The following is a 27210-nucleotide window of genomic DNA, read 5'->3' on the forward strand; positions in this document are numbered from 1 at the left end:
CCCGTCTCTAATGAAATTAAACTACGAGAAGAAAAAGAATTCTCTTGGTGAGTCTTAATGAGTCCACACACACACACAGACACACACAGACACACACACACACACACACACACACACACACACACACACACACACACACACACACACACACACACACACACACACACACACACACACACACACACACACACACACACACACACACACACACACACACACACACACAGCATCAAAGTGAGGTGGAGGAGAGAAGGCAATGCAATTATCATTTCACAGCCTTTGCAACAAAGCAGAACACAAATTAAATAAGAATTAATACTTCAAGACAAAGACGAAAGGAAAGCTCCAGGTCTTGCTGTGCCACACTCAACTACATCTGCCTTTGAAGATTAGTGGCACAAGGCGCACGTCGCTGACTGAAGTGCCATCTTTAAATGTGCACTGCTTCTCATTCAGTCATCTTCAAAAGCACACATTACACGGCAAGCCTAAAAATACCGCGTTACGACAATGCAAATGGACCCTGAACGGTGAAGGCGGTGTCTGGCAAGGCCCGGGACTGGTTTTCCTTTGGACAGGTAATTACCAACAGCCAGATACCATACACGCAGGCTGAAACTTCAAATGGAAGTAGTATGAAAAAGGAATGTTTTCCAAGGAGTAAAAGCAAATGTGCAGCATTACAGCACTGACTTCATGCAGAATTTTCAATTATGTTCTAATTTGATTTTAATATGTGCTCTCGGCATGGTATACACCAGTTGCCTACACTGAGAATTGGACTGGACTTGGTAACAGTGGAATAACTATAGACAATAGTGTTATGACTTTGTGATGGACAGTTCCATCAGTGTCATTTCAAAATCTCTGTAAATTGATAAACGTTTAAATACTTTTCATTGTTGAGGGTTGAACATTCAGGATGTTGAGAACGACATAATTGAGCCGATATGTTCCTTTCCTTGGTGGATTTCTGGAAATTGAAGAACTGGAATGAAGGTTCACACCACTTTATGCTCCAATGAAAATAAAATCAGGCAATAGTTATTACTGCAACAAAGACCACATCCACACAACACCCTACCAGTGCTAAAAGGTCTAAAAGAGTTTTTTTACTAAGAAAGGAGAGCATTAACAGGCCAAGCTCTGCCACTACCAACCACACCGTCTTCTCTTTCCATTGATTCGACCGTGGAGTCTTTTCAAGGATTAGGCCATATCTGGAGACCTCGCCTATTACAAGGCTTTTAATAACAACCTGTGAGTTGAGCTGGGGGCCACTGTGGAACGTCTCCAGCCCTGATTCCCAGTCCATTTCACCTCCCTGCCTCCGATCCTCCAGCACTGCCCTGATAAGAGCCTGCTTGGCCTTTATTTCCCAGGATGAAAACAGAGGCGAGGGTAGGTGGGGGCGATTTGAGGGATGGGTGGATGCCACAATTTCACCCAAAATTTTCTATCTGTTCAAAGGGGTAATGTGAGAATCAGCTTGCATCCAAATTAATCCAACCAAGACTTGCACGGATGGAGGCGAGATCTGCGATAAGCGATGTAATCTGTGTCCATGCATACAGATAGAGATGGTCTATCTGCTTGTCAGCATGGGACAGCCTGCAGGGGGGTTCTGGCCAAGAGGCAATTTTGTCAGATTCAAACAACATTTTTATTTATTTTTTTAAGCTTGCATCTGTTTTTGGTATTTTGGCGATTCACAATGAGGTTGACTCTCGATGAGAGTGGAAGTGAAGCAGAGGTGTATTAAAGAGCTGTGTTTTTGTCGGAGCATGCCGAAAGCACATGGCAAAAGGCACGGTCGTGTTTGCTGCTATTTTCATTTCTCTGCCATGCAAAGGAGGTTTCGGAATATTCCACCTTCGGATGATTGTTCAGTGAATCATATTTTGGTGGGGAAAAGAAAATAGCAAGGAGCAGTTTGATAAAACAACAATGTCTCTTCTGAACTACATTGTCAGAAAAAAGTATCATGACTTGTCAATGTTTTAGAAGAAACAGTGCTGCCTGGATTGCGTTCAATGGCAGAAAATTTTTTGTTCTTTGTTTTTTTTTTTTCAATCCAGAAAGTCTCTCATCCATTGCTTTACTCGTGACGGATGGGCGCGCACAGGAAAGTGGAATCTGATTCCTGTGTCCCAATTGTAGTTTGGCGACTGAAAACTCTCTTTTGGTCCGATTTAAGAAAAGATAGTAATTTTGGGTAGAGTTGGGTTAAGATACTTGCTGAGTCGTGCCTCAAACTCTTCGGTAATCATTTCCTTAACCGAGCGTTAATGTTTATCATGCTTTAGTCCTCAGGAGCAAAGAAGAAAACTGTCAGAAAAACTGAGCCTAAACAATTGCAGCAGTTTCAGCACTTATATTTGCACAGGACACAGAAGATATTATGTTAAAATGCATATCAACTCAAATGCTGGGCAACAACACAAAGGAACAGGTAACATTTTGTAGTGCGAGTGCTATGGTCAGGAATTTGGATGGTCTCGCAGAGGTGATTGAGCTCTCTTTCGTTCTATTTTCATGCAAAAGAATGACATAAAATGTAAAAGCAAAAAAAGACCCATATCACTGAATATCACTGTGTCCACTCGATGTGACTTCTGACACTATATTGCTAATTACCACCATCCTGCAGGAAGCTGCTGCAGTGATTTTTTTTTGATTTTTTTAAATGACAGTCATAACCCTGGCTTAGGATGAGCGGGTCACAGTGAAATGACCCCGTCCTAATTAAGTGCTGTGTTGCATCAGAGCAGAAGTACATGATTATCACATTAAAGCATACGGGGTCGCATTCATCCGACCGCAGCCGGGGCTGTGAATCATTCCAGCTGCCAGGTCGACAGCACCAACTTTGCCGTGGACCTAAAAATAACAGCCGAGTTCAAACTCCCCAGAGCTGTGAAGATGCGAGAAATGTGTTTCTGTAAAAACAAAACTATTTTAGATTATTATAAAAAATACTGAAATAGATCTGATGATGATGCTTTGTATTTTATCTCCCTCACAATAAATGTTGCTGTAGTATTGCAGCAGCAGTAGCATCTACACTGCTACTGAGTGTAATAGCATTAAATTATGGTGGGGATGTTTTGTAGTCGTTTTACTACTATCTGTGCAGGGTTTTCTCCGGTGTGCGACTGCGAGCATGCTGCGGGAAAGAGTGCAGTTTGAATCACCATACCCTACACAGCCCGGTGCACAAAAACAAATTATTTGACATCAACATTTCATACAGAGCCATTTTTCCCCACATCTTTTTACAACAGCTAGCGTTTGTGCGATGTCACCATGGAGAAGTTGCGCGCAAAGGATGTACAGCGAGGGTGAGTGTGTGTGTGCGTGTGTTTTTAGTGAAGAAGTTTATTTTTAGCTCACGTGCAAGAGCTTAAGGGCGGAGATCCACAGAGGCTCGTGCAGAGGCAAGTGAGAGCAACAGTCTATTTTTAGACTGCGGCTGACTCTGTAACCCTTTGTTTGCAGCGGCTTGCAGCGGCTTGCAGAGGCAGCGGCGCTCCATCCATCCCCGTCCTGCTCAACATGACGAGCTGCAGCATAAAAAAACAAATCCTTACCGCCAATTAATATATGCAGGGAAAGGTATGGAAGTATGCCTTTGTGCGGATGCACGGGCTGTCATCAACACTGAGGCTTCGGAGACCGTCACTAGGGCTGACAGAGTGAGCTATTTTTATCTTGGCTGCTGAAACCCTAGAAGCTGTTTTTGGGGGAATTTCGCCATTAATAGACAGCACAGTAGAGCGAGGCAGGGCTCGGAGAGATGGAAGGCAATGACATGCAACTAAAGCCCCCTCCCCCCCAGCACGGGTTTGAATCAGGGACAGTGCAGCTTGTAAATAATGATGCACTACTTCATCATTAATGTAAGAGAATTGGATGATCCGGTGACGGCACAGGAGGGATTGACCGTAACGTGAAGGTCGATAGAGTTACAGGTGACTGGAGAAGGAAAATGGCTGTGAGTCAAATAAAACCGTGGTATCCTGTAATATGAATACATGGATATGGTGGAGATGAAGCACATTTCCAGAACTATGGCTGTGTCAAGTGACTACCAAGAGGTCTGCAGCAGCTGGATGGGGGACTTAAGAAATACAGTGCTGTGTACAGTACAATGCGAGAGGAAAAATCCACCTTCACTACGCCCCCGAGGGAAGACAATCCTCAGCAGATGCAAGCATGTTACGATTAGAGATGATGTTGTTCATATAACGAGGATGTAAACTATATTTCTGTGGAGTGAAGCTGCTTCGATTTGCAGGTTTGCAGGAGATTTGAAAGAAGAAAAAAAAAAACCACATACTATTCACACTAGGGTGGGAGTGTGGAAGATGGGCTAACTGACTGCAGATGCATTATGTGCTCTGCTGTCATAAAATGTAGCACGAGAAGGGGAAAGGTGGTCACCATGGAAACAAGCTTTGTTTGAGAAGCTCGTGCAATGAGGCGTGTCCGCCCTTGTGAGCGCCAATCCGGCACAGCCGAGCCTAGCGGCACGGGCAAACGGAGGGGAGCCATGGCCAAAAAAATGTGAAACCGCTGCAGCAGACGCCAACTCCCCACCCCTACTACAGGGGGTGTTAATGAGCTCCCTCTGCAACAATAATGGCGGACGCCACTGCGAATGAGTTAGCGCCCGGGGGGGGGTCACTGCTGTGATGAAATGTAAAACTCCCAGAGGCTTGTTTATATCCCCCGGGAGACACAGCTGTGGTGTTGATGCAGAGTGGGGGCGGCGATCGAGACCGCCCGAGACAACCTGCTGCTGCTGGCCAAGCAGAAGGCACGAGATGACTTTCAAGTCTGAGAGCGTCCGCAACCACCAGCGGTGTCTCCAGTACAGCGACGGATATTCAGCTTTCAGAGATGAAGCTAGGCTTAGAAAAAAAACAGGATTTATAATATCATTTGAAAATTCTTATTATTATTAAAGACTTATTTCACACCGCTTTTTTGAAATTCATTCTTGACCTTGAATATAAGTAGTTTCCCATCTGCTAAGGGATCTTGATTAAAGATTTTTGTCAAGCATCCAGTTTTGATGCTTCTGCTTCTTTGGAGCTGCCGCTCATTGGAGAATTTTTTATGTAAATGTGAGAACGCCATGGCAGCACCACTTGGAAAGAGAGATCTAGTGAGGACTGGCAACAATGGAGCATCTCCATGCATGTCATGAAAGACATTGTGGAATGTAAGGAGCATGTGAAAAGATGCTGAGGGAGATCACGTCACCTAGAGGTGACGGAGGATGTTTTTAAATTGAAACAGCTGACAGCTATAGAGACTAAGTGCCTCGGGGCAATCTGATCCCAAAATGACTAGACACTTGCATCAGACCCGTCCAATATAAAAACAATCACCCGCCAAACGACATCACCGCACCGCGGCGAATTCCACGCAATCAAAGCGCTCGAGAACTTATTATATGGAAATGACTTTATACTTTCAATTCACATTAATAACGGATATTCTAATTTGCTCCAGCTCAACATAAATGTTCTCATTAGATTAAGGATTCAGTTGCAGAAAGGTCAGGGCTGTCAGGCGGTACACAGGATCACTCCCTTTTTTTTTCCTCAAATGAAAGCGTATAGAGGAGAGAGGTGCTAATTTACATGCGGTTTATGCAGAGAGGTGACCATTAGAACCTGATCATTTTCTGTCAGCTCAGCGTAGTTTTTTTTGTAAAAAGCCACAGAGGAAAAGTCGTAAGGCAAATTAGTCATTCAACCAAAAGCACATTCTGAATGTGCACTGTGAAGAACCTGCAAACGAATGTTAGCAGAGTATCAATCCCAAAACTCAATTTTCCAAGAGAATTCATCATTGTGATTAAAAGTGGGCTATCTGACAATTTTATACCGCGGACAATCTTAACTTGGCATGTGATCTGTTTTTCAGAGGAATCGTACAGATCGGAAGGAAGTTGCTCTTTTAAAAACTGTGCTTGCAATCATTACAACCAACACATCTAAATTTGTTATCATCTATTATCACATTCGATGCTGCTGTCGGTGTTGAAGAATTTAGCGCATCTCAGGCCTGCCCGCTGCAGGGGGCGTGTCCTGCTCTCGCTGTCGGACACACTATGTGTAGCGATGAGGTGATAGTGCAGAGTGAACCGGTCGAAAGTCTGGTTGTACTTCACCAAAAACGACGGCGACAACGCTCGTGAAATTGTTTTGCAACTAAAGGTGGTAACGAAGCATTTAGTGAAAGTGTTTTTCTAACACAAGACACTAAGTTGCTTTTTTTTGGTCACTTAGGGAATAGCCTTGATGGTGATAAAAATCGTGATTTAGATAGTGGATTGTGATTCTCTCAAAAGATCGTATGACAATCTTTTGACCAGATCGCCCACCCCTAAATGTAATATACATTAACTTTATTAGGAACACCATATTAATACTGGGTAGTTCCTCCCTTAGCTCTCAAACTATCCTCACTTCTTCATGTCATAGATTCTACAAGATGTTGGAAGCTTTCCCTCTGAGTTTCTGCCCCATGTTGTCATGGTGTCCATCTCCTGTTGTGCCACATCTCACAGGTGTTTTAGCGGATTCACATCTGGTGAATGGGGGAGGTCACTGAACATGCACGGAACCAGTTTGAGAGGGCTTCCATGTTGGATGGGACCATTAGACGAAGGCCATAAAGGGATGCATCCCATTGAAGTCTCCAATGAGATTGAGTGGCATTGTGGGAGATGTTGGGGCCAGATTTGAACAGGGATAAAGAATGCACGAAATAAAAAAAGGACAATATTATGTCTGGGCACTGGAGATATTTTTTCTGTTGCTCATCTTTTTAATAACTGATGAAAGAAACTGAATACATTTTATACAAAAGCAAACCACCCTTAGTGTGAGCCCGTACTGTAAATACTGTTTAACCAAGATTAACATTAAGCCAGGAAAATCTGCAAGATTTAACCACTTTTTAAAAAAGGAGAAAGGTACACATCTTTTTCAAGGCCTGTTCCCTCTGATCTGCTGTGTTCAAAGCAAACATGGAGGGAAAAAAAGGAATAAGAGTTTGGATATCACTGCGTGGTGTCGCAGCAGTCGTCAGGAACCTTGTCAGGCTCCCCGACATCAAAGTGACCATTCACATTCTGAGGTGCTTCACTTTTCTTTTTCTTTTTTTCACTCAGCATTGAAGAACACCATCAAGGGCATAAAGACCTTGTAGAAGACATGTGGGTGAATGATATGAGAAGATGAAAGCAGCACTCTCGCACTTAATAACCCGTAATGCTCGCTTCACAGCGAGAGAATACACTCTCCACAAACCGGCCGCACTGCTCAAACACAACCAATGAGCTCTTTGTTTTCCAGCTGAAGTATTCCATGAATGTTAGTTATCAACCGTCACTATCGAAAACTACTTGTGCCTGTAGCGGAAGATGGAATCCTTTGCCTGTTGCTGTTCTCATGTTCCTCTTGTAGTCACAGGTATCGAACCTGTTATATTTGCTATACGTCCCGCCGTGCCTGAAGGCTTTGCCTCCTGTTTCTACTTGTAGAGCCATGAAAGGGCTCAACGGGAACAATTAAAATCATTTGCCGCAGCGAGAAAAGTGTAGATGATGGACAGAGTCACATTTGCGACTGCTGGGATTGAAGCCTTAGCCTCAGCAGTCCTGGAAGACGACTCCAGAAAACATATTGCGTCTGACACCTCATTTATCATAGAACGGGAGAGAAATGTGAAATGACAGGGCCATCTGATGTTGAGAGGGGATGAGTTGGAGAGACGAGCGCAATATGGTTCAGCAGACGAAGGTCCACGAGTCGGTGGCCCTGTATTCTCTCTGTATGCAAAATCCGACCGCGCTCTGAGTGATGTGTGCGTGCGCTGGGTGCATGTCAAAGGAAATGATCAGCGTGTCGCCAGAACTGAGCCGGGGACGAGCGGGACGGCTGCTTTCCACTTCTTCTCTGCCTCTGAGGGGTGTTGCCTACAGAATTATCATGTGTTTGTGAAAAGAATCAATACGCTCCATTTGAGCTAATCTTCTGATTGTAAATGTATGCGTCTGTCAGGATTCAACAGAAATCTCTAAAGGATGCGAGAGCTGATTGGTGGAGTCAAGTGTACTGAGTGTACAGGGAATGTCAGTCAAGGGGGGGAGACATGATAGTCTATATATACTACATCTGCAGTTGTTACCAGACTTGACATCTTTTGCCTCAGAGGCACATTGTGTCATATTGCATCAGTTTCTAGAGAGGCACTGTATTTTTTAATATTTAAGTAGCTGGTGGATTATGCATTCTGACCTCTACTTAAGTTCACATGTATAACATTAACTTTATGTCCGTATCAATGAGAGATGGGTAAGATGAATTTGACAATGAACCAACAGAGACAAACTGTACTTCCAGTACCTGATTAAATGTACTTACTTTCCACTACTATAACCAAAAACGAATCTATATTACATGTAGCTTTTGATTGTACTTTTATTCTGGCAAAGTCTTATGTACTGTAGTGCTCGTGCTCCGCAGACAGATCAGTGGGTGGTAAATGGAAACCAGCATGGGACATCTATTTTAAGAGGCTCCTGAAAAAGGCCAAAAAACAGCCGCACAGTTTTTCATCGGCAGATATTTATCTATTCCCTATTATCCATATATTAAGGGAGCACAAGGGCAGAGCTAAAACAGGAGCATGGTGGATTTAACCAGCAATTAGTATGCAGCAATTCCACAGTACGCATTACAGCACAAACTTTTCATCAAAAGATGGTGGCTAATATACAGCAACAAGCTCGTCCACACTGGAACTTTTTTTACATCTAGAGGAAAAGGTGACATATTATGCTCATATTCAGGTTCATACTTTTAATTTGGGTAACCACTTGAAAAGGTTTACACGCTCTAATGTTCAGAAAAGGCATCAGTGTTCTCATACCGTCCATGCACCTGCAGCTCCTCTTTTCACCCTCTGTCTAAAATGCTTGGATTTATTTTAGCGCCACCTCCCGATAAAACCCAGTCTGCTCTGATTGGCCAGCTGGCCCAGTCTGTTGTGATTGGTCAACCACTTTCAAAACATGTAAGAAATGTCAAGTCCCTTCACAAGAAACGTGGAGATTCTCCGATTGCAGGCAGGGTTACCCCAAAAGAGTCCAACTGTGACATCACAGTGGGAGAGAAATCTGAACCAGTGGTTCAGAGCCAGGCTGTAGTGTTTAGCCAGCCAACAAAAAAATGACAGGGTGGTCTTTTTTCACAGTTTATGGGCCGATGAGCTCCACAGATACACAAATTTATGGAGACACACACACTGAAAAAGTGATTTTTGTAAAATATGTCACCTTTTATTAATTATTTGAGTTCTTGTTTTTGTGAAATGTGTTCTCACTCTTTAGCAATATGTGGATTTCTATCCAAATGTAAAGCAACTTTTTCAGGCAAGAGAGGCACTATTTTTTCCAGCCAGGAGCTTGTTACACTGTCCCCCGTGCTGGTTAGGATGTGAAAATGATCCTTGACCCATGAGGCCTGGTCCTCTCCCCTCAGATGTATACTGATGGTCTGGTCTGCTAAACAAGAAACCGCCAGAGAAGGGAGCAGGGACCTTGGCTCACGCTCCGTTCCATCTTCTGCAGATGTAGAATTCTGTTTGGTTGCCATGCATTTTTTGACGGGTCCTGTTTTCACAGCTTCATTTCTGTTAGGTTTAGTTTCAGAGCAAAGACTCCAGATCCTATGACCTTTTTGTGGGTTGGTCTGACTGGCTTCCCTTCTTCTGTTCATTTTGGCCAACCCACCAGCCTCCTGTTGTTTGTTGTGAACGTGGCCCATGGTTACTTTTTCTTTTATTTAGTAATAAACAGAGTGTTTCTGCTACTACTTTTGGTTATGTCGGACCTGTTTGGCCCAGAGCCCTTTTTTGGGAGTCGTACTGTAGCAACACCATTTAAACATGGCAGAAGAAGAGAGCACAGTCAAATACTGGGTGCCAGTTAAAGACTGGAAAACATGAGGGAGCATTTCTGTTGGTTTCATGTTTTAATTTAAGCAACATTATAGTCTCCTCTTGGCTCTCTACACACATCTCATATTTTCCAAGTACGTTTCAGTCATACCAATCATGTAATGTTTTGTTTTTTGGCTTGGTTATTGCAATTGCACTTTGCCATTTTGCTTATGTCCATTTAACAATTTTTCCACCTCAACCAAGGGTAAACCTCTAGTGATTCCATTGTTGTTGTTGTTTTTTGAGCAGAAATTGAAGAATGCAAATAATAACAGGTGGATTGAAAACAAAAACACAGAGGGGTAATTTCTAAAATGCTACTATAGTAAGTTTGTTGATTTTCCAGTGCAAATCATCTTTTTGCACTGGAAAGATGATTTGCAGTGTTGCAGCGTTGAGCCTTTTTTGGCTCAGTTTGAAAAGAACCCCTCCCCCCGTCTAATTCCCTTCAAATAACAACGTTCCACCCCTGCGGAGAAAGGCCCATGAGCAAGGGTGTACATAACTGGTACGCAGGTATGCATGCGTGACAAAAATCAGGAATGCGTAATGCCACTTGTGTTACTACGCGCCTTTGTGTACTTCTCATCTTCTCATCAAGCAACATTTTGAAGACCACACCCATTAAGTTTCAGAAGGAAAAGCTGACCATTGGAGAATGTAAGGATGAACTCATGGTGGCCATTGGACAATTCACACTTCTGCTTGGTGGTGAAGGCCACAGGGCACACACTGTTTCTAATGCTGATGCTGACAGAGACAAGACAAACTTACTCAGGGGGTTAATTGAAGAGTTTGAAATCAGATATGACTCCCTCAAGTCATGTGATCATTTCTTAGTATTTGATCCTTCAACATGGCCTCAGGAAATGCAAGACCTCCACAGTTTTGGAAACAACAGTTTGCAGCGTTCTCAAGAAATATGAGGCCACCTTGCAACTTGACAAAGACACCACTGTGACAGAATGGATGCGCTTAAAGCAGGCAGGAAAACGCCTGGGAGCCTCTTCTGTGTATGACTCGGTCCAAATAGTAAATACAAGTAACCCAGATGCTTACTCCAGCATCAACAAGGTGGTTAAGCTGTCTCTTACACTGCCTTTAAGCAGTGCAGCTTGTGAGAGGGGATTCTCACATCTCAACATAATTAAAAAGCCAAGTACAGATCTCGTCTGTCACATGCTCGTGTCTCAGCCCTGATGCACATTCACCTGTCAAAGCAGACCACAGAGACATTTGACCCAAAGCAAGCTGTTGACCTGTGGATGGAGACAGCTAATCGGAGGCTCAACCAAGGACAGGGAGGTACATCTGCAGCATCTTCATCATCTACCATGCAGGAAGCTAAAGCAGAGGACAATGGGGGCGACACTGAAGAGGACAGTGGTGGCGACACTGAGGAGGACTGTGAGGAAGACTGCACTTATTAAGACCACGCTACATATGGGGTGAGTACCAAACACCATCTCCTGGTACTCACCTGAGTAACTCACTGAAAAAGATATGTGCACCCCTGCCTATGAGTCACCAACAGTGTACCTCTGCTAATGGCTAAGGATGCACTAGAGAGACGGAGTAGAGAGGAATCATAATTTGCCACTTTCCAGCCAAACGGCAAGCTGAGTGAAAGCAAGAGAGAGAGGCTGAGATAATGTTCAAAAATGAGGAGCGAGAGTTTGATGTACATTATGTGCATGTGTGCAGGTACTGTAGGTGTGCGTCTCAGGTGAAAAATAGGAGCTTTACGGAAAGACTTGGTTGGAATAGAAGAAAAAAAACTTTCACAAGAAATGTACATTTACTATAACTATAGCAGCATCACCACTTTACTTCATTGTTTTCTGGATGATCAGTTCTCAATAGGATTTTGAATTATATCTGTGCACAGACTGGTCTTACACAAGCTACGGTATTTTGACGATAGGGTTTGCAAATAACTGTGATTCCTTTTCTGCTAACAAAATACACAACCTTGACTGTAGCCTTAACCAACAGAAGCAGTAAAGAGGCAAGGTGCACCTGAAGAGTGTCTCTGAAATAGATACAAATTGATTTCTTTTAATAAAACATGCTGATTCACACTGCCATTTTGTTAGCAAATGTTTTGTGATATTCCCTGGCTCTCTCTCTCTATGCGTTTGCTGGATCTGGATCCAAAATGCAATGTGGCATTTTTGACAGCTGTTATATTCACATTCCAACAGGTCTAGGTAAACGATTCATGAATGAATTCTCATATTTGAAATCTATTAGGAAATGTCTTCATTGTTTGAAAATGTCTACTTATTAAAACCTCTTCCACACCCAAAGACGGAGCCCATAAACTACTAATAAGACAATCCAAAAAAAAGGTTTGATTGGACAATAGCTGTCAGTAAAGTGTTCCTGATGTGTGGGTAGCAAGGGAGCAAGTGATACTTGAACATCAGCTAAATTACATATTTTTTGCTGCAAAACAAACAGATAAAGAAATAGAATTAAGAACGCTGGGGAGAAAATATACTGTATCTCAAGACCTGAGACATTTTGCTTTGAGTTGTCGCCACATGGAAGTCATATTCTAAGACTGTAAGACTAGGTTCGTGTGTGCATGTGTGTGTGTGTGTGTGTGTGTGTGTGTGTGTGTGTGTGTTTGTGTGTGCGCACTTCCACCAACCTCTGGCACTCGCTGGCATGGAGAACCAGGTCCTGGTTGTTCTTGGCGCTGACGGTGAGCTCGTGCTCTGTTGGGTTGAAGATGTCGAGCAGTAGGTGACACTGGCGGGTGCTGTGGACACATACAGACACTCTGTTCACACCGACACTCAGCTCAGAGTAAAGTTTGAAACGGTGTATCTTATAGTGACTTATAATAATGCACAGCCCTCATTTCTTTATAAATTTCACACACACACCCACCCACCCACCCACCCACACACAAAATAACAAGCTTAAAGAGCTGCAGCAGTTAATCGATTAATAACCTACTGAATTAATCACCAACAATTTTGTTAATCGATCAATTGGTTCAAGTAGTTTTTAATGGAAAAAAAATCACAATTCTCAGTGACAGTGAACTAAATATTTGTGTAGACAAAACAAAACATCATCTTGGAGTTTTGGGAAAAACAATCAATGTTTTTCAGCATTTTATGCATTTTATAGACATTATTTATTGAGAAAATAATCTACGGATTAATCGATAATGAAAATGATCGTGAGTTGCAGCCCCAAAAGTTTGGAATTACTCCTATAGCTTCCAATCAGTCATATAAAGTGACTCTCTCTAATCTGTCTGTCCATATTACCTATGTATTTTTGACTTGTTTATGTGTGTGTGGGTGTTTTATACTTTATATGCATGAGGTTACAGTTACTTTCTAAAAATAAATACACACACATAGCGAATGCATGAGATCAAGAGAAGAGACTGTGTGAAGTGTCAGTCCTTGTCATTACATCAAAGGTGGCGGTGCTTTCATCAGGCCCACAGGCCTGGCTGGGGCAGGCCATCGCCACACCGTCCCAGTTTTTTTGTTTTTTTTAATGAAACGATGAAAGGAGTGGATCTCTCAAAACAGAAACAGAACAGACTGTCCAGCCAGTGCTGTCTCTGTACACAAAGAACTAAATATATAAGTAAAGTTTAAAATAAAATCTTGTGTAACTAAAGATAATATCCACACAAGCTTAACGGGGGTTGGAATATGAATGTATATCTACCTTATTAAACTTAAGATGTTCAATGTTTGTTACTTTGTATCGTGACTTTTTTTTTTTTGATTTTCAGACCATCATTTGAGGTGTTGGACTGCATGATACTGCAGTGGTATGACACTGACCACGAATACATATGGACTGAAAACATATTTGAAATACAGATAGACATATACATACATATAGGTATGAGCATAAATTAAATTAATTGAATTTGAGTAAACTAAAGAAATAGAGTTAAGAAAAAGTCCTAACTGCTTTGAAAAAGACATTACACCTAAATATTTGGGCAACTAAAAAAAATACAGTGAAGTGAGACAAAGATGTGAAATCAAGTCAAGTGGAAACACATTTGAAGAAACGATAAATTATAACTTACAGACAAACTAATAAACTGAACATATCTTTGAAAAATCTTTGAATAGCGGTAAGATCACTCTGTTGATGAAACATTATTCCCACTAATCTTACGATAAATCTTGTACTTTCCTACGTTCTTTGAAAAGCACCACTCAGGTTCAAAAAGGAAGGATTATGGGACGGACGGGAAAAAATATCCTTTGTGCAAATGAGATGCTGCACGTGCATCAGCACATCTGGGCCCCCCTCCCTGCCGGCAGCTCGCCTCTTAAATCTCAGGGTTAATGGACGCTGAAGTTGAGCTTCCCCACGTCCCTAATAAACTGCTGTGGCAATTAAATGGACTTTTTTTTTTTTAAGGCCAACCAGTGTTTCTTTAATTGTCTCGTTGTCTTTTGTTGCCGGACGTGATGAACGGGCTGAGTGGGGCGAGGTACTGATTTATAGACCAGGGCGTTCAGCTGAGGTGATCAATCAGACCACCCGTATAAGAAACACAGGCTCATCGTTCATGCGCTACGTACAGGAGATAAAGCGAGGGAACAGAGCCTGGGGAACGTAAACACAGGTGATGCGGATTCGCACCTTACGATTTGAAGAGTTTAGAGTTAAAAGGCTGAAATGACACCGAACCGTGGCAGACAACTTCATTCAAGAAGTGTTGCTGAAGATTCCGCAGAATATCTGGACACAAAGGCCGAAAATGTACGGGCTCAAATTAGGTTCAGAAAGATTTTGAGCTTCACAATTTCGTCTGTAGGTTTCAAACTATATGTCTCCATTTCAGCATGTGCACGTTTGAATTACTCTATGTGAGAGCAGAGCGCAGCAGAGAGGGAACAAAGCTTATCCCGGTGTTTCAAAGTGAACATCTATCCAACCTGCCTCTTTGCTCATCGTGTGCAAAGCAAATCATCCATCAATAAAAATATCAAAACGTCTGCCTTATGAACATTTAATGATGTTCATGCGTGTGCTGCTCTTAGAAGAACATTTGCATCCCAGGAGGTTGTGAGTGTGACAGGGAATATCCAGTATCTGTGATGTATGAAGAGAAACTAAATTTACCCTCTCTGAACTTCACCACACTTTTTTTAATATTAATTATAATTTTTAGGGCCCAGCTTCTGCAGGGGAATTTTCTGAGCCCCGGCACCACACATTTCTACTTCAAGATGACAAAAAGACATTGACACAAAACAGCTATGAACGCCAATGGTTTGATCAACTTTGCTCCTACACAAACAAAAAAAACCCAAGTGTTTTGTAACGCTGCAGGGACATGATTTCGGCCCCGGCGTGTGGTCACTGTAAGGTAGTGGGTGGTAAAAATGCTACACACCACGATCCTCGGTCAATTCTGCAAACATGCGATCAATAAGTGCTGATTTTGCAGGCCGACACCGGCACGGGGAAACGTGACACATCCCATGCACCGAGAATGTAATGGCCTCAATTAGCAGGGCCGGATTTAGAGGACTGCCAATGGTGGGCTATTTTTAGCTACAGGAGCCAATAAGAGACAGCTGACTTATACGGCCACATTTAAAGATTGTGGTAATTGGCTAAAACGAAACTACAAACCCAATTACTGGCTTGTCAGTATGAGTGCCAGATTAAAGAATGAATTGCAATCTGATAGTCACCGTCTAAAAAGACCAGTTCACCAAATGGAATTACATTTGTATCTCTCAAAAGATTAACACGTTAAGGATTCAAATGCAACGTGTCTGTCCATTTCCAATTAAAATAGTTTACAGTAACATCTATCATATGTCTGCAGCAGAGGTTTTCTGTCATACGTGAGCTGCAAAGTGTTAGAATTAGCCACTGACACACAGGATGCACTTTCATAAAAACACAGAGGAGGGTCAGTTCATTCCCCCCAGCAGAGCAATGTGTTGTTTTTTTTCCAGGGCGACATAATGTTGAGCAAATGGGATTTTAACAGGTCTCTATAAAGTATGGATCAGTGGGTATTTCACACGTCCACGCTCTGTGTTACTCGAACTCTTAACACATCTGTCACCTTACATATGCACTAGCCCCTGAAGAGGTTCCCCTGCGTGCCAAGAGACTGAATTGTGCAGTAAACATAAAAAGAAGAGGTAAAAGACGGAGCTCACAGCAAAGAGTGGAACCGTTCATACTCCCTGGAAAGGGAATTTAGATTGTAGGAAATGACATTACCGTATCCTGTCGTTACATTTTATGTATTACGGTCCCAGTAAAGCCTTTAGATGGATTGATTCCCCAGGGTAGAACAAGTGAGAGAGCAAGACTAAGAGAGAAACGGTGGGTCTGTGTATTGCAGCAAAGAGATGCTGTAAGCAAAAAAAAAAAAAAAAGGGTAAATATATCCTAAGGGAGCAGAAGAGTTGGTAAGAGAGAAGGCAAAGAGAGATGTGGAAAGCGGTAATGAAAGAAGCAATGAGAGGCACGATTGAAGCGAGGCCAGGAGCGTAAAAACTGACTGAGATGAAAAGGACAGATGGAGATGGCACGGTGGATTGTACTGCTGCGCTATAAGCTGTGTTGCTGTACTGTACATACAAGGTGGGGACCGAATCTGAGAGACAGAAGTGAATAGTAGAGTTCAAAGGAGGCGGAAGAAGAAGAACTTAAGTGAGTGAAGAGACAATATGATGGACACGGGGAGAGGTTCCACCTGGAGCACGAGAAAGCGAAGGGGAAGCAGAGGACCAGTGAGAGGAGAAGTAAGAAAAGTAAAAAGCCGATGGAGGAAAAAGAAAGAGACCAAACAAGTAACTTTAACAGAAACGAAAGTCTGCATCCAGTTCAACTTTGGTGCTGCACAAATTTGTGGGCGCGGTCTGGAGGCGGCTGGAATTGAATGTCAATTTTGTACAATAAAAAAAGAATAAACTCAATGTTAGCAAACTGCTCAATTAATAAGCCAAGACTTTCAGTCGGCACCTATTACAGCTGGCTGCCGCATGTTACCGACTCGCTAGCGTGTTAGCTCTCAGCTCAACAACAAGCCGCAAAGCTGGAATTTTAAGAGAGAAAGAGAAAAGGGCAGAGGGACAGTGGGGTAACACGGGGAGAAAGAGGAGGAACGAGACAGAAAGAAGTGTGACGGCGTGACAGAGGGAGGGACGCAGCTCCATCTTTCTGAAGCTGCGTTTCCCTGAGGCGATGTGATTTCACTTTGCCTGCCCCTGTTGGACACTTCCCTGACCCAGTTGTAGGAGGAGCACGGTGAGGCGAAGCTGAACCCCATTTTGTGCCAACTATCAGCTGAGAGCAGGGTCAACAGTGCACTCAGAACCACACACACAAGCTCTGCGCTGTCCTTAAAGTGGCGGAGGCAGAAGCACAGATTCTTCAGAAAAATCACCGGCTCCTGCCTGAATCTTTCCTGCACAACAGCTGTCATGAAGGTGATTGACACCCCCATGCAGCCTTCTGAAGGTGGCAGGTTCCATGATGGACGCCGTCGAAGCCTGATCACACACCTCAGATCCACTGGCTGCCTTGATTGTATCTTACGTAACCACCTCCAGCCTGTTGACGACAACAACACAGATCTGGTCTGTGCCGTTGAGAACATTTCCCTACGTCTACTGCAAAACCGCATGATGGTACAGTGTAATAACTGCTGTTTGCATAACCATAATGAGGGGACATTTTACGGCGCTCTGGTGATAAAGTCAATATTGTGGATCATAAACAGGATCATGAGGGGAACGATCAGCATATGCGGCCTGTAAAAAACGCGGAATTAAAAAAGAGGCCATATGCGCTGTGCGTTTGCACTCGTGACTCTGCGCCTCCCCAGGAGAATGTCAGCTGGGGAGAAGCTTCTAGGCGCGTCTCCACTCCATTACCAGAGCGGCAGTATGTCACGGGTGGGAGAGCAGTGCTTTTAACAGGAGTGAAGGGGGAGAAAAATAACGAGGGGGTGGGGGTTGCTGCCCCCTTAATTTTCCCCCTGGTGTCTGGATATATTGATCTATTTCTAGCTGACATCCCCAGGCCATCAGTGTTGATGAAGTAGAACGTGTTGATCATGTTTAAGATGAATTAGTTCCTCTTTTTGTGACATTGAAAAGAAAGGATGAGCGATACTAAAGGAGAATAAAAAAATATATATATTTTAATATTCCTCTCTATTAATGTGAGCAGCGACTGTACTAATGCATGTATTAGGACGTGAGGGAACAGGGAAAAGGACTGTCGAAAAGTAAATGTATGTAGGTTTCTATGTAGAAGTGGGTGAATAGATAAGCAGAGGAGGAGTGGAGGTGGGGGAGGAGGGTGAAAGAGACAAAAACACAAAAACAGATCTAAGGGATAAGTCAATGTATTACCAAGAGATGTCGAACGTCCACTTCCAACACACTTTTAACTCACAAGCCAAGTGCTTATCTCAACAAGTAAAGTGTGTGTGAGAGGACGTTAATGTCTCCAGAGGGAGAAATCAAAGGACATCCTGACAAATACTGTACGCATGTGTGCGCGTGTGTTTGTGTGTGTGTGTACGAAGCTTAAGAGTATCAACATTAGATCTGTGTACGGCTTTTATTAAATCGTTCGCAAAGTATCTAATGTCTGAGTGAGCAGATATTCACTTACTGTAAGTCATGACTCATCTCTTTGTCTCACACACACACACACACACACACACACACACACACACACACACACACACACACACACACACACACACACACACACACACACACACACACACACACACACACACACACACACACACACACACACACACACACACACACACAGGAAAGTACACTTTATACTCACATCCATATTTCTGAAACACCAATGTTTGAGGGAAACCTTGATCTACATGTCACTGCTGGAACACGACTCAGATATGAATTTCATTAAATATTTTGTTACTAGTTTGGTATCCTCATTTAAAGTCAAAGAACAGACTGCCATCCTGTGTAAAAAAAAAAATCTTATATTCGTCGCCTGTGCAAGGAGCTTATTACGACCAAGTAATACCAAACCCATCATGATGTAAACCGGTGGTTTCTGAATAGCTGTTTTGAAGCGTCGAGTTGGGCATTTTGGCCAGCGCCATCTTGGTTTTTGGAAAGCAGAAGGAGCAGGCGAGGGCCTGACTTAGAGCTCATCTGCCGCATGTCTTCCTAAAACCTGCAACCTGCACCTACTGGACGGTACTAGCAGTCAATGACACGGTATCCATGCCCCTATATCATGCTCTATTGAAGAAGACTTGAAACTAGAGTTGACACCGTAAATCAAGGGAGAAGTACAGTGGTTTTCTCATAGACTTCTATAGAAATGGACTTCTACTTTTTGCAACCAGGGAGCCGCCCTCTGCTGGTGATTCCAGAGAATACGGGTTTCAAGCACTACCTTCGGCTTTACTTTTCCGTGACCTGGTGACTATGTCCATTTTTTATGGAGAACATTACCCATAGTAATATTTAATTGTTAGTCAACCTGTTGTAGCAGTAGTAAATACGACGGAAGCAAAGGAGGAAGTGAGGTGACACTGCACAAAGAGCGACAAAGTTCACGTCAGGAGGAGGTTGAGGTGGATCAATGTTGTCCGCTTGTCATGTTAAAACAAGTTAATAAATTTAACCTTACCCATATGTTTGTTACTGTAACCATGACGATAGAGATCCTCTAACATCAAAATAGTACTGACTGGACCTCAAACAACTCAAAAAAGCAGTTATTATGCCTATAGTCATATAGTTGAGGGTGTTTAAAGCATTCACATACTTTAATCCAGTTAAAAAAATATAACATTTGTTATACTGTGTATATTATTATCCAGTGCAGTATACTGCACAGTATATTCAATCGCTGTCAAGACAAGTCAAATATTTATCAATTTGCCAGAGAGGTCTACCTCCCTTTAAATCCCTACCTGTAGCACCTATATTGGAATCCTGAGCATCCATAGAATGGACGTCTCTCATGAGGAGCCTTCCATTTCACTCATGCGTAAAGGTTTTCAGATAGTTATCACTTGTGTTCTTTGAGGGGTCAGGTAGCGTCAAGAACCCCTCGATGGGCCTGTGAAGCCCATCGAGCCACTAAATGTGATACTGAGCTATAAAAAAACGTTCTGAGTTTCGGTCGAGAGCCTTTACACGCTGTGTGCCAGTGAGATGAGGCAGAAAGTGCTATGGGTGTGGTAGAGGTAAGGATAGAAGGGGGCCGCGATGACAGGGTGATGGTATAGCAGCGGCTGCGGCATATCTATCAGAGCGGAGCCAAGATGGATGGCTTCAACTGCAGATATTATTACAGCTAATGATTCACCTCAAGTGGCCATTACTCGCCTGCGATCTGTCCTCCCTTCGCTTGGGAGATTCTTCATGAGGGTTCGGGAAGCTGAGACATGGGGTGAAGCGAGACACGGCGTGTGTGTCTACAGCACAAGAGTTTAAATGCATTTCATATCCATTTCTAAGTCTGGTTTAGATAGGGATAATGCAACAGCGAGTGAGTTGCTGGAGAGGGAAGGTCGATATCTGTTCACTGAATCAAGAGAGAAAAGTAAATAGCAGTGGTATCATATGCCAGATAAAATGAAGCTGAAGCATTGAGATTTATCACCAATTGCAGCAACAAGAAATATTCCTTAGCACGTGTGGTACTTCACTGAAGGTTGAGTAGCATTATAATTTTACGTGAAAATGACCGCGTTTAAATGGTTGGACCATTCCTGGGCACGTGTGTGGGCTCATTAGATTAAAAGTACCTCTCGGCGAGTTCTGCACTGTTACCATTTGGAAAGCATTGTTTCACTAACCCACAATGAAGAAAAGTAATTAGACTAAAACAGAGCAACGGCTCGCCAAACACTGGTGAGAAAGAATGAATATATATTAATGTGGCAGCTCTGTTGGACTTCCTCAGAGATTATCCCAGTCCAACTATCCAGTTTGCCTTCTAGCGGTTTACTAGCGACCTGCAAGGGTTCAGGTTGTGTACCGTGAAGGATAATGGGAGTAGTTTTTACGAGAGCTTTGGAAAAAAAAATGTACCTACGGAACAAGAGGAGCGCTCATACTGTAAACAAATCGAGTGCGTCATTCAAATTTTCCAAAGGGTTGCTCATAAGTGACGTGTCCATTTGTTCAGCATAACAACTCAGATCATCCCCCTATGCATCAGTGGTCCGGCCCAAAATGACAAACAGACAAAAGTATTGATTAGCTAATGAAGATACTAGAGTGAAAATGGACATAAATCTGTCAGCTGGACAGAAACAAAACACTTAGCAAAAGATTATGTTGCATAGCGTATACTGGATATGTAAATAGGCAAAGTAGGCACGTTAACGCACCCTGAAAATCTTGATAAAAATCCGGCATATTAAGGGGACTGGTATCCCTGGAGTGTGTGCAACTTGGTGCGGCTTGTTTAAATTAGAGGGGACAGTTGGGCCTTGGTGGAGGTGTGAGCTCTACGGAGTGTGATATGTCTTCATAACGATTGAATGGATTGCCATGAAAACTTGTACTGATGTCCAGGATAGGATGCCCAGAAACCATTTAAGTGATCCTCTAACTTTTCATCAAGTACCAACAGCACGCCCCATTGGTCACTTATCCAGTGAAGCATCTCATCATCTACTAAACTGAATCTTGAAATCTTGATGGAGAAAATTAGGCATATTTAGGGGACTGATATCTATGACTGCTATCTGGTGTGTGCTCTACCGAGTGCAGTACTAGTATTGGTGAGGATATTTATATTTAGTGTTTTCCAGCTCAAAGCTCACATTAAACAGAAACCACTAACACTCAGACCTGTCAGAGCAAATGCATCACTGCGAGGGTTACCTGGTGGCAGGGAGGGTGCTGACTCTGGTGAAGAACACAGACGGCTCCACGTCCACATGGACTCCCAGTGCCAGTTCCCTGTAGTAGCCCTCCACTTTGCCCGCTCCCCCGGAGTACTTGAAGTTCAACACTGCTTCCAAAGTCTGCAACACAACAAGGGGGGGACAAACATTTAGATCAAGATGCTCCTCGGTGCACTGGATGAAAGGGCTGATTCAGCCGAAAAGAGACTGGAGAGTGATTGGGGTCAGAGGTCCCATTCAGCATGTTGTGTGCTGCCATCCCATCAGCGAAACAGCTCAGTTTTTAAGATCAATGGATTCAGATGGGTCATCACAGTAGCTACTGTGCCGCTTAATGAAATGGAAGCATACTGGTGAGGAAGCCTGGGGGGGGGGGGATTGTTGGTTCCTAAAACATTTGATTCAGAATCAATATGTCACGTCCTAAAACAGTATGAGAGGAGAGGGTGGTGGAGGAGGTCGGGGCTTTGCTGGCCGTGGTCCACAGGAACAGAGACGAGGTGGACACACAGAACTACCCAGACATATATTTTGTGGAGGAACGGGACAAGCGGCCAAGTGGGCAAAGGACGGAGGAAGTTAATGGTGAGGGAGTGCTCGCTGACTCAGGCGATGGGCTGAAGTGTGGGGCAAAGGGAGCGTCCAAGGCTCCGCTTTTCTCCCTATGTGGCATATATCATCTCTCCGCATACTGCTGATGGAGCCACGGGCGGTGCCTTTCCAGAACAAATCTCACTTATTCCCTGATTGTTTTCACTCTTTATCCAGAGCCAAAGTGGAATGATTCGGAGGCTGCTGGCTAGACGTCTGGCCTATTACCAGCTAATGATGGGAGCATATAGCAAACTGAAGAGAGAGATGAAATCATTAGATCAGATCATTATTATTGTTGACCAGGCACCTGAATGCTAAACTTTCACTTCAGCTGAATTGGCTTTAATTCACATGTATATTTCCATGTTTGTCTGTTTATTCTTCCTCTACATTGGTGAAGTCTCACCTTTCCTCTCGCACCGCCATGACCGTATCATTTGTTTCGTTTCTTTAACCTGTGCCAAGAGAGTTATGTTTTTACCCCTGTCTATGTGTGTGGTTGGTGGATCCTTGTTTGTCATCAACTGGATTACGCAAAAACGACATAAAAGATTTCAACAAAACGTGGTGGAAGGATGGGACTTGGGCCAAGAAAGAACCCATTTAATATCTGTTCATCCAGGGATATACACCCCCCTGTTTTATCATTGAATGTGTTGTTGTTGTTTGTTTTTTTTGTTGGTTGTGAACCGTCTCCATAACAATGGAATGGATTGCCAAGAGAACATGTTCAGACGTCCAGGATGCCCAGAGGATGGAACCTAATTACTTTGGTGATCCCTTAACTTTTTCATCTGGTAACAACAGCACGCCCCATTGTTCAAATATCTGGTGAAATTATCTCATTATCTAATAAATTGATTTGGCACAGCATTATATGTAGCCAGAGGATGAATCCTTCTTACTTTGGTGATCCCCTGACATTACTTCTAGCAGAACCAGGAAGCGGTTTGAATGATTTGTAATGTTGACCAAATATCTCCCAAATACACCATTCAGTTCCATAATGAACATTAAATATTGGCTCTAGATAATGTCTAGATGATATTTTTTAAGTATTGGTTTTTAAGTATCTGATTATATGTTTTGGTCCACTTTTGGCTTTGTTTTGTTTTTCTCTTCTTTCGGTGACGTCTTCTTTCTTTAAATTTGATTCCCATAAGTGGGTTTGTGCTTGTCGTTTTCGGTTGTTTTTTTTGTTCCAATGATTGGATTTTGTTAGTTATTAATACACATTTTAGTTCCATAATGGACATTAAATATTGGCTCTAGATAATGTTCTAAAACATGTATAAAAAAGGGTAAGGGGCCTGATATGGTTTTCACACAAAAATGTTCAATTGCCTTTCTTCAACTTATTCTTCTTAAAAATACATCAACCATCATCTAAACGAAGAAAAAAAATCCTGAATCTAGGAAAATGCTAATAAATAATGTTAATTTCGATTTTTTTTCCTGCTGGATACAAAATGTCTCTCCTGAAAACATCCAAGCAAGTCATACAGCATGAACACATCTTAAAGTAAGTGAGTATAGAGAAACTCCCCCCACTCAGTAAATGAATGTAAAAAGCAGCCTTTAAGTGTCGACTTACAAGATTCAAAAAGCTCAAACACGCAGGTTAAGCAACAATGGGTAAAACACATTTTTCTTAGCAGAAAAAGAATTGAACACAACTTCATATCATTCGCTATTGTAAAGAAACTGACTTGAACATCATCAGCATTAGCATGCTTCTTTTCAAAGAGCAAGACTGTCCTCATAATGGAACAGGTAATAAGGCTTGATGCAAAGGCTGTGAATGAAAATCTTGATATCCTCTGTGAATATGATAACCCCCCCCCCCCCCATTTGCCTGGAAGGGCAGTCTGCTTTGGATGTGCATGAAAAACAGCAGCAGCCTCAAGATGCGGGCGAGAGACGAGACTCATGCTGCGCCGGCAACAGAATGAAAGCACCAGCGCGCCGACATGAATCTCATTTGTATCGATTGACTGAAATCACTCAGATTTGCTGAGCAGCGACACTGGTTGGAGGCCAACTCTGTTCAAGTTTGCGGAATGATTTCTCTAGAACAATGTTTCCTCCACTTGTTGTTTTCTTCCCGTTTGTTATCGTCTAAGATCTGCTATCACCACCGAAAAAAGCCATTAAATGTACAGAAAAGAGCCACACGATTTCAGTGGGTGACCACAGTGGTGTATTGGTATATTCTGACATAATCGTATTAACATTGTGGATTTCTAATAGTGAGACATATTTTTTTTAAGTGTTTGTCTTTTGAACAGTCAGTGGCTGTGGTGCACTCAGCAGTGTGAGGCTGACGCTGGCAGTCTGATACTAATGGCCTCACCATGACCCTCTTGAGGAACAGTGATTGTCTCAGCGACGGTGCCAAACAGCGGCTGTGTGCCCCGACTCCCTTTTCAGACTGGGGCTGACCCCGACCTCCTCCTCCTCCTCCTCCTTTTTCTCCGCTCAAGCCTTTCTCCTCAGGGCCCTATTTCAATCACACTGGGATAAAAATAAGCCTTTGCTGTAATGAGCTGACTGTGTTAGGTGGAGGAGGCCAGTAGTAGCACACTGCCACAAATGCCGACACCGCATACAAACAACAGGATTAGTTTGAATTCCCAGGTTAACAGTTCAGTCGAGGCATTCACCATCACCCATTACCGGAGATACGCAATCATTTTTTCAAGATGTTTTTTAAGGTAATGTCTTGTAGCTTGTGGTCAATAAATGAACAGGAAAAATAATAACTAATATCCTTTAACAACAAAAACGATACAACGTTTTGCCGGTCTCAATTACTTTGTTTTCTTAATGGTTTGTTTTAATTGTTAACTCATGTCCAGTGGTTTATCTTCACATTCTTCACATAGGCTGCAACCTCATCCCACTGCCTCTTGGAATGAAATGGCCTACATGACTAAAGTTTTCAGTCTGCTTTGGTGGCTTGTTCACTTTTGCAAGCCACTTTAACAGTGTTCCACAATTTGAAAACTCTCTGAATGTTTGGTGCTTGTGATGTATTGGTAAGTAAGGGATGTGTTTCTTTCACATCGTCACTAATCTATAAACCCTAAAGCTGATACAAATATGTTTGAACAATAGTAGCAAAAACACTGGCCTTTATTATTTTGGCTGCTTAGTGACTTAAGCATCTCAGAGGTGACATGGCTGGCAGACTCTGTATTAGGCTGACTTCTTTTCTTTCTTTTTTTTTGCTGTGTCACAACAAAGCCTCAGAAGACTATCCATCACATCCATCCAAACAGACGCAGCATTAGTTTGAAAAGAGAGGTGAATGCTTAACGTCACAGACTGTGTTGTCACTCCCGCACATGACGGGAGAACAGAAAAAGATAGAGAGGAGGGAAAAGCTGAGGGCTCTTTGAATCTTTCTCTCTTTGAGATGGAGATCCTGACACGTCTTGCCGGGGAGATTATGGCACGGCCACATGTCTCCTGACAGGAATACTGAGATAAGGCCTCACAATGACAGGTCGGCTGCGACAGGGGGCTCTCAAAATGACACCGGCTCGTGTGGTCTAGTAGCCAGGCTTTGTTGGCACCGAAAAAATGGTCATCCTAAAGTAACATTTCAGAAATTTCACCAGACTGAGGATTACATGAGAAGATCAATATTGATTTAATCACCATACACTCAATACAGCTCCTTGACAGTTTAGCTTAGTTTGGCACATGTATACATGTATGCTCTTTGTCATTATTTTTTGGCATTTTATTGGCAAATAACATGCATATCGTACCCACCAAACTTTTTGAATGGCATGAGTGTAATTTGGAAAGGATTCAGTATAACTACTTTAAATATATTCAGGATTAGGCGCTAAAATCCATTTTGTGTTTGCTTGAGGCCGAACAAAACAATCAAGTTTCCAACTTCATTAAACACTTGCAGCACGTTTCATTGTTTTGAAACTAAACAGTCTGTGTCAATGTGCAGCGCACAAGGAAGAAAGACAAAAAAAGAGTAACACCACAACAGTGTTCTACAGTTTATAGCTATGTGTGATCAAAAATCAATTCAATTCAATTCAATTTTGTTTGTATAGCGCCATATCACAACATACATTGTATCAAGGCAGTTTACATAGTGAGGTCAATATTTCAGCGAAAACCCAACAAATCCCACAATGAGCAAAACACTCGGCGACGGTGGAGAGAAAAAACTCCCTTTTAACAGGAAGAAATGTCTGACTGAACCAGACTCAGTTGTGGGCGGTCATCTGTCTCGACCGGTTGGGGTGAGGAGAGAGAGGAGGAAGGGAGGAGAGGTGGGCAGAAAGAGGGTGAGAGGAGAGACAGTAGGAGAGAAGAGAGAGAGAGAGAGAGAGAGGACAGTTGTACAACCGCAGCTTTAATCTCTACCAGACTGATACTTATAATTAAAAAATAAAAAGATGTTGTTGTTATCATTGGTGATGATATTAATATTGATAATAATAATAATAACAATAATAATGACGGGTTTGGGTCCTGCAGCTCTGGGGTCAGAGATACACTAGGAAACACTAAAAACTCCACTTATCTTCTTCAGAAGTGTGTGTGTAAGTGGTTTGACCAAATTTGATTGACAGTGGTCTACAAACACAAATACTGAACACCATTAACAGTCATTACACACACATTTTTAGTCAATTTGTGCGGTTTGTATTTTTGCA

The 27210-nt window shown here is 42.7% G+C and overlaps 1 protein-coding gene across 5 annotated transcripts in view; it reads right to left on the reverse strand.

Annotated features, from left to right (window-relative positions):
* The window catches only part of trappc9 (trafficking protein particle complex subunit 9), a 165841-nt gene that overhangs the window by 67506 nt on the left and 71125 nt on the right, over positions 1-27210 (reverse strand). For all 5 annotated transcript variants that reach the window (XM_047332052.1, XM_035634488.2, XM_047332051.1 and 2 more), the window contains 2 exons: positions 21903-22045; positions 12680-12790 (listed from right to left, as the gene is read on the reverse strand). In XM_047332052.1, coding sequence (XP_047188008.1) covers positions 12680-12790; positions 21903-22045 — 254 coding nt within the window. The remainder of the gene's footprint in view (positions 1-12679; positions 12791-21902; positions 22046-27210) is intronic.

Source organism: Scophthalmus maximus, chromosome 5 (assembly GCF_022379125.1).
Source record: "Scophthalmus maximus strain ysfricsl-2021 chromosome 5, ASM2237912v1, whole genome shotgun sequence".
Classification (NCBI taxonomy): Eukaryota; Metazoa; Chordata; class Actinopteri; order Pleuronectiformes; family Scophthalmidae; genus Scophthalmus; species Scophthalmus maximus.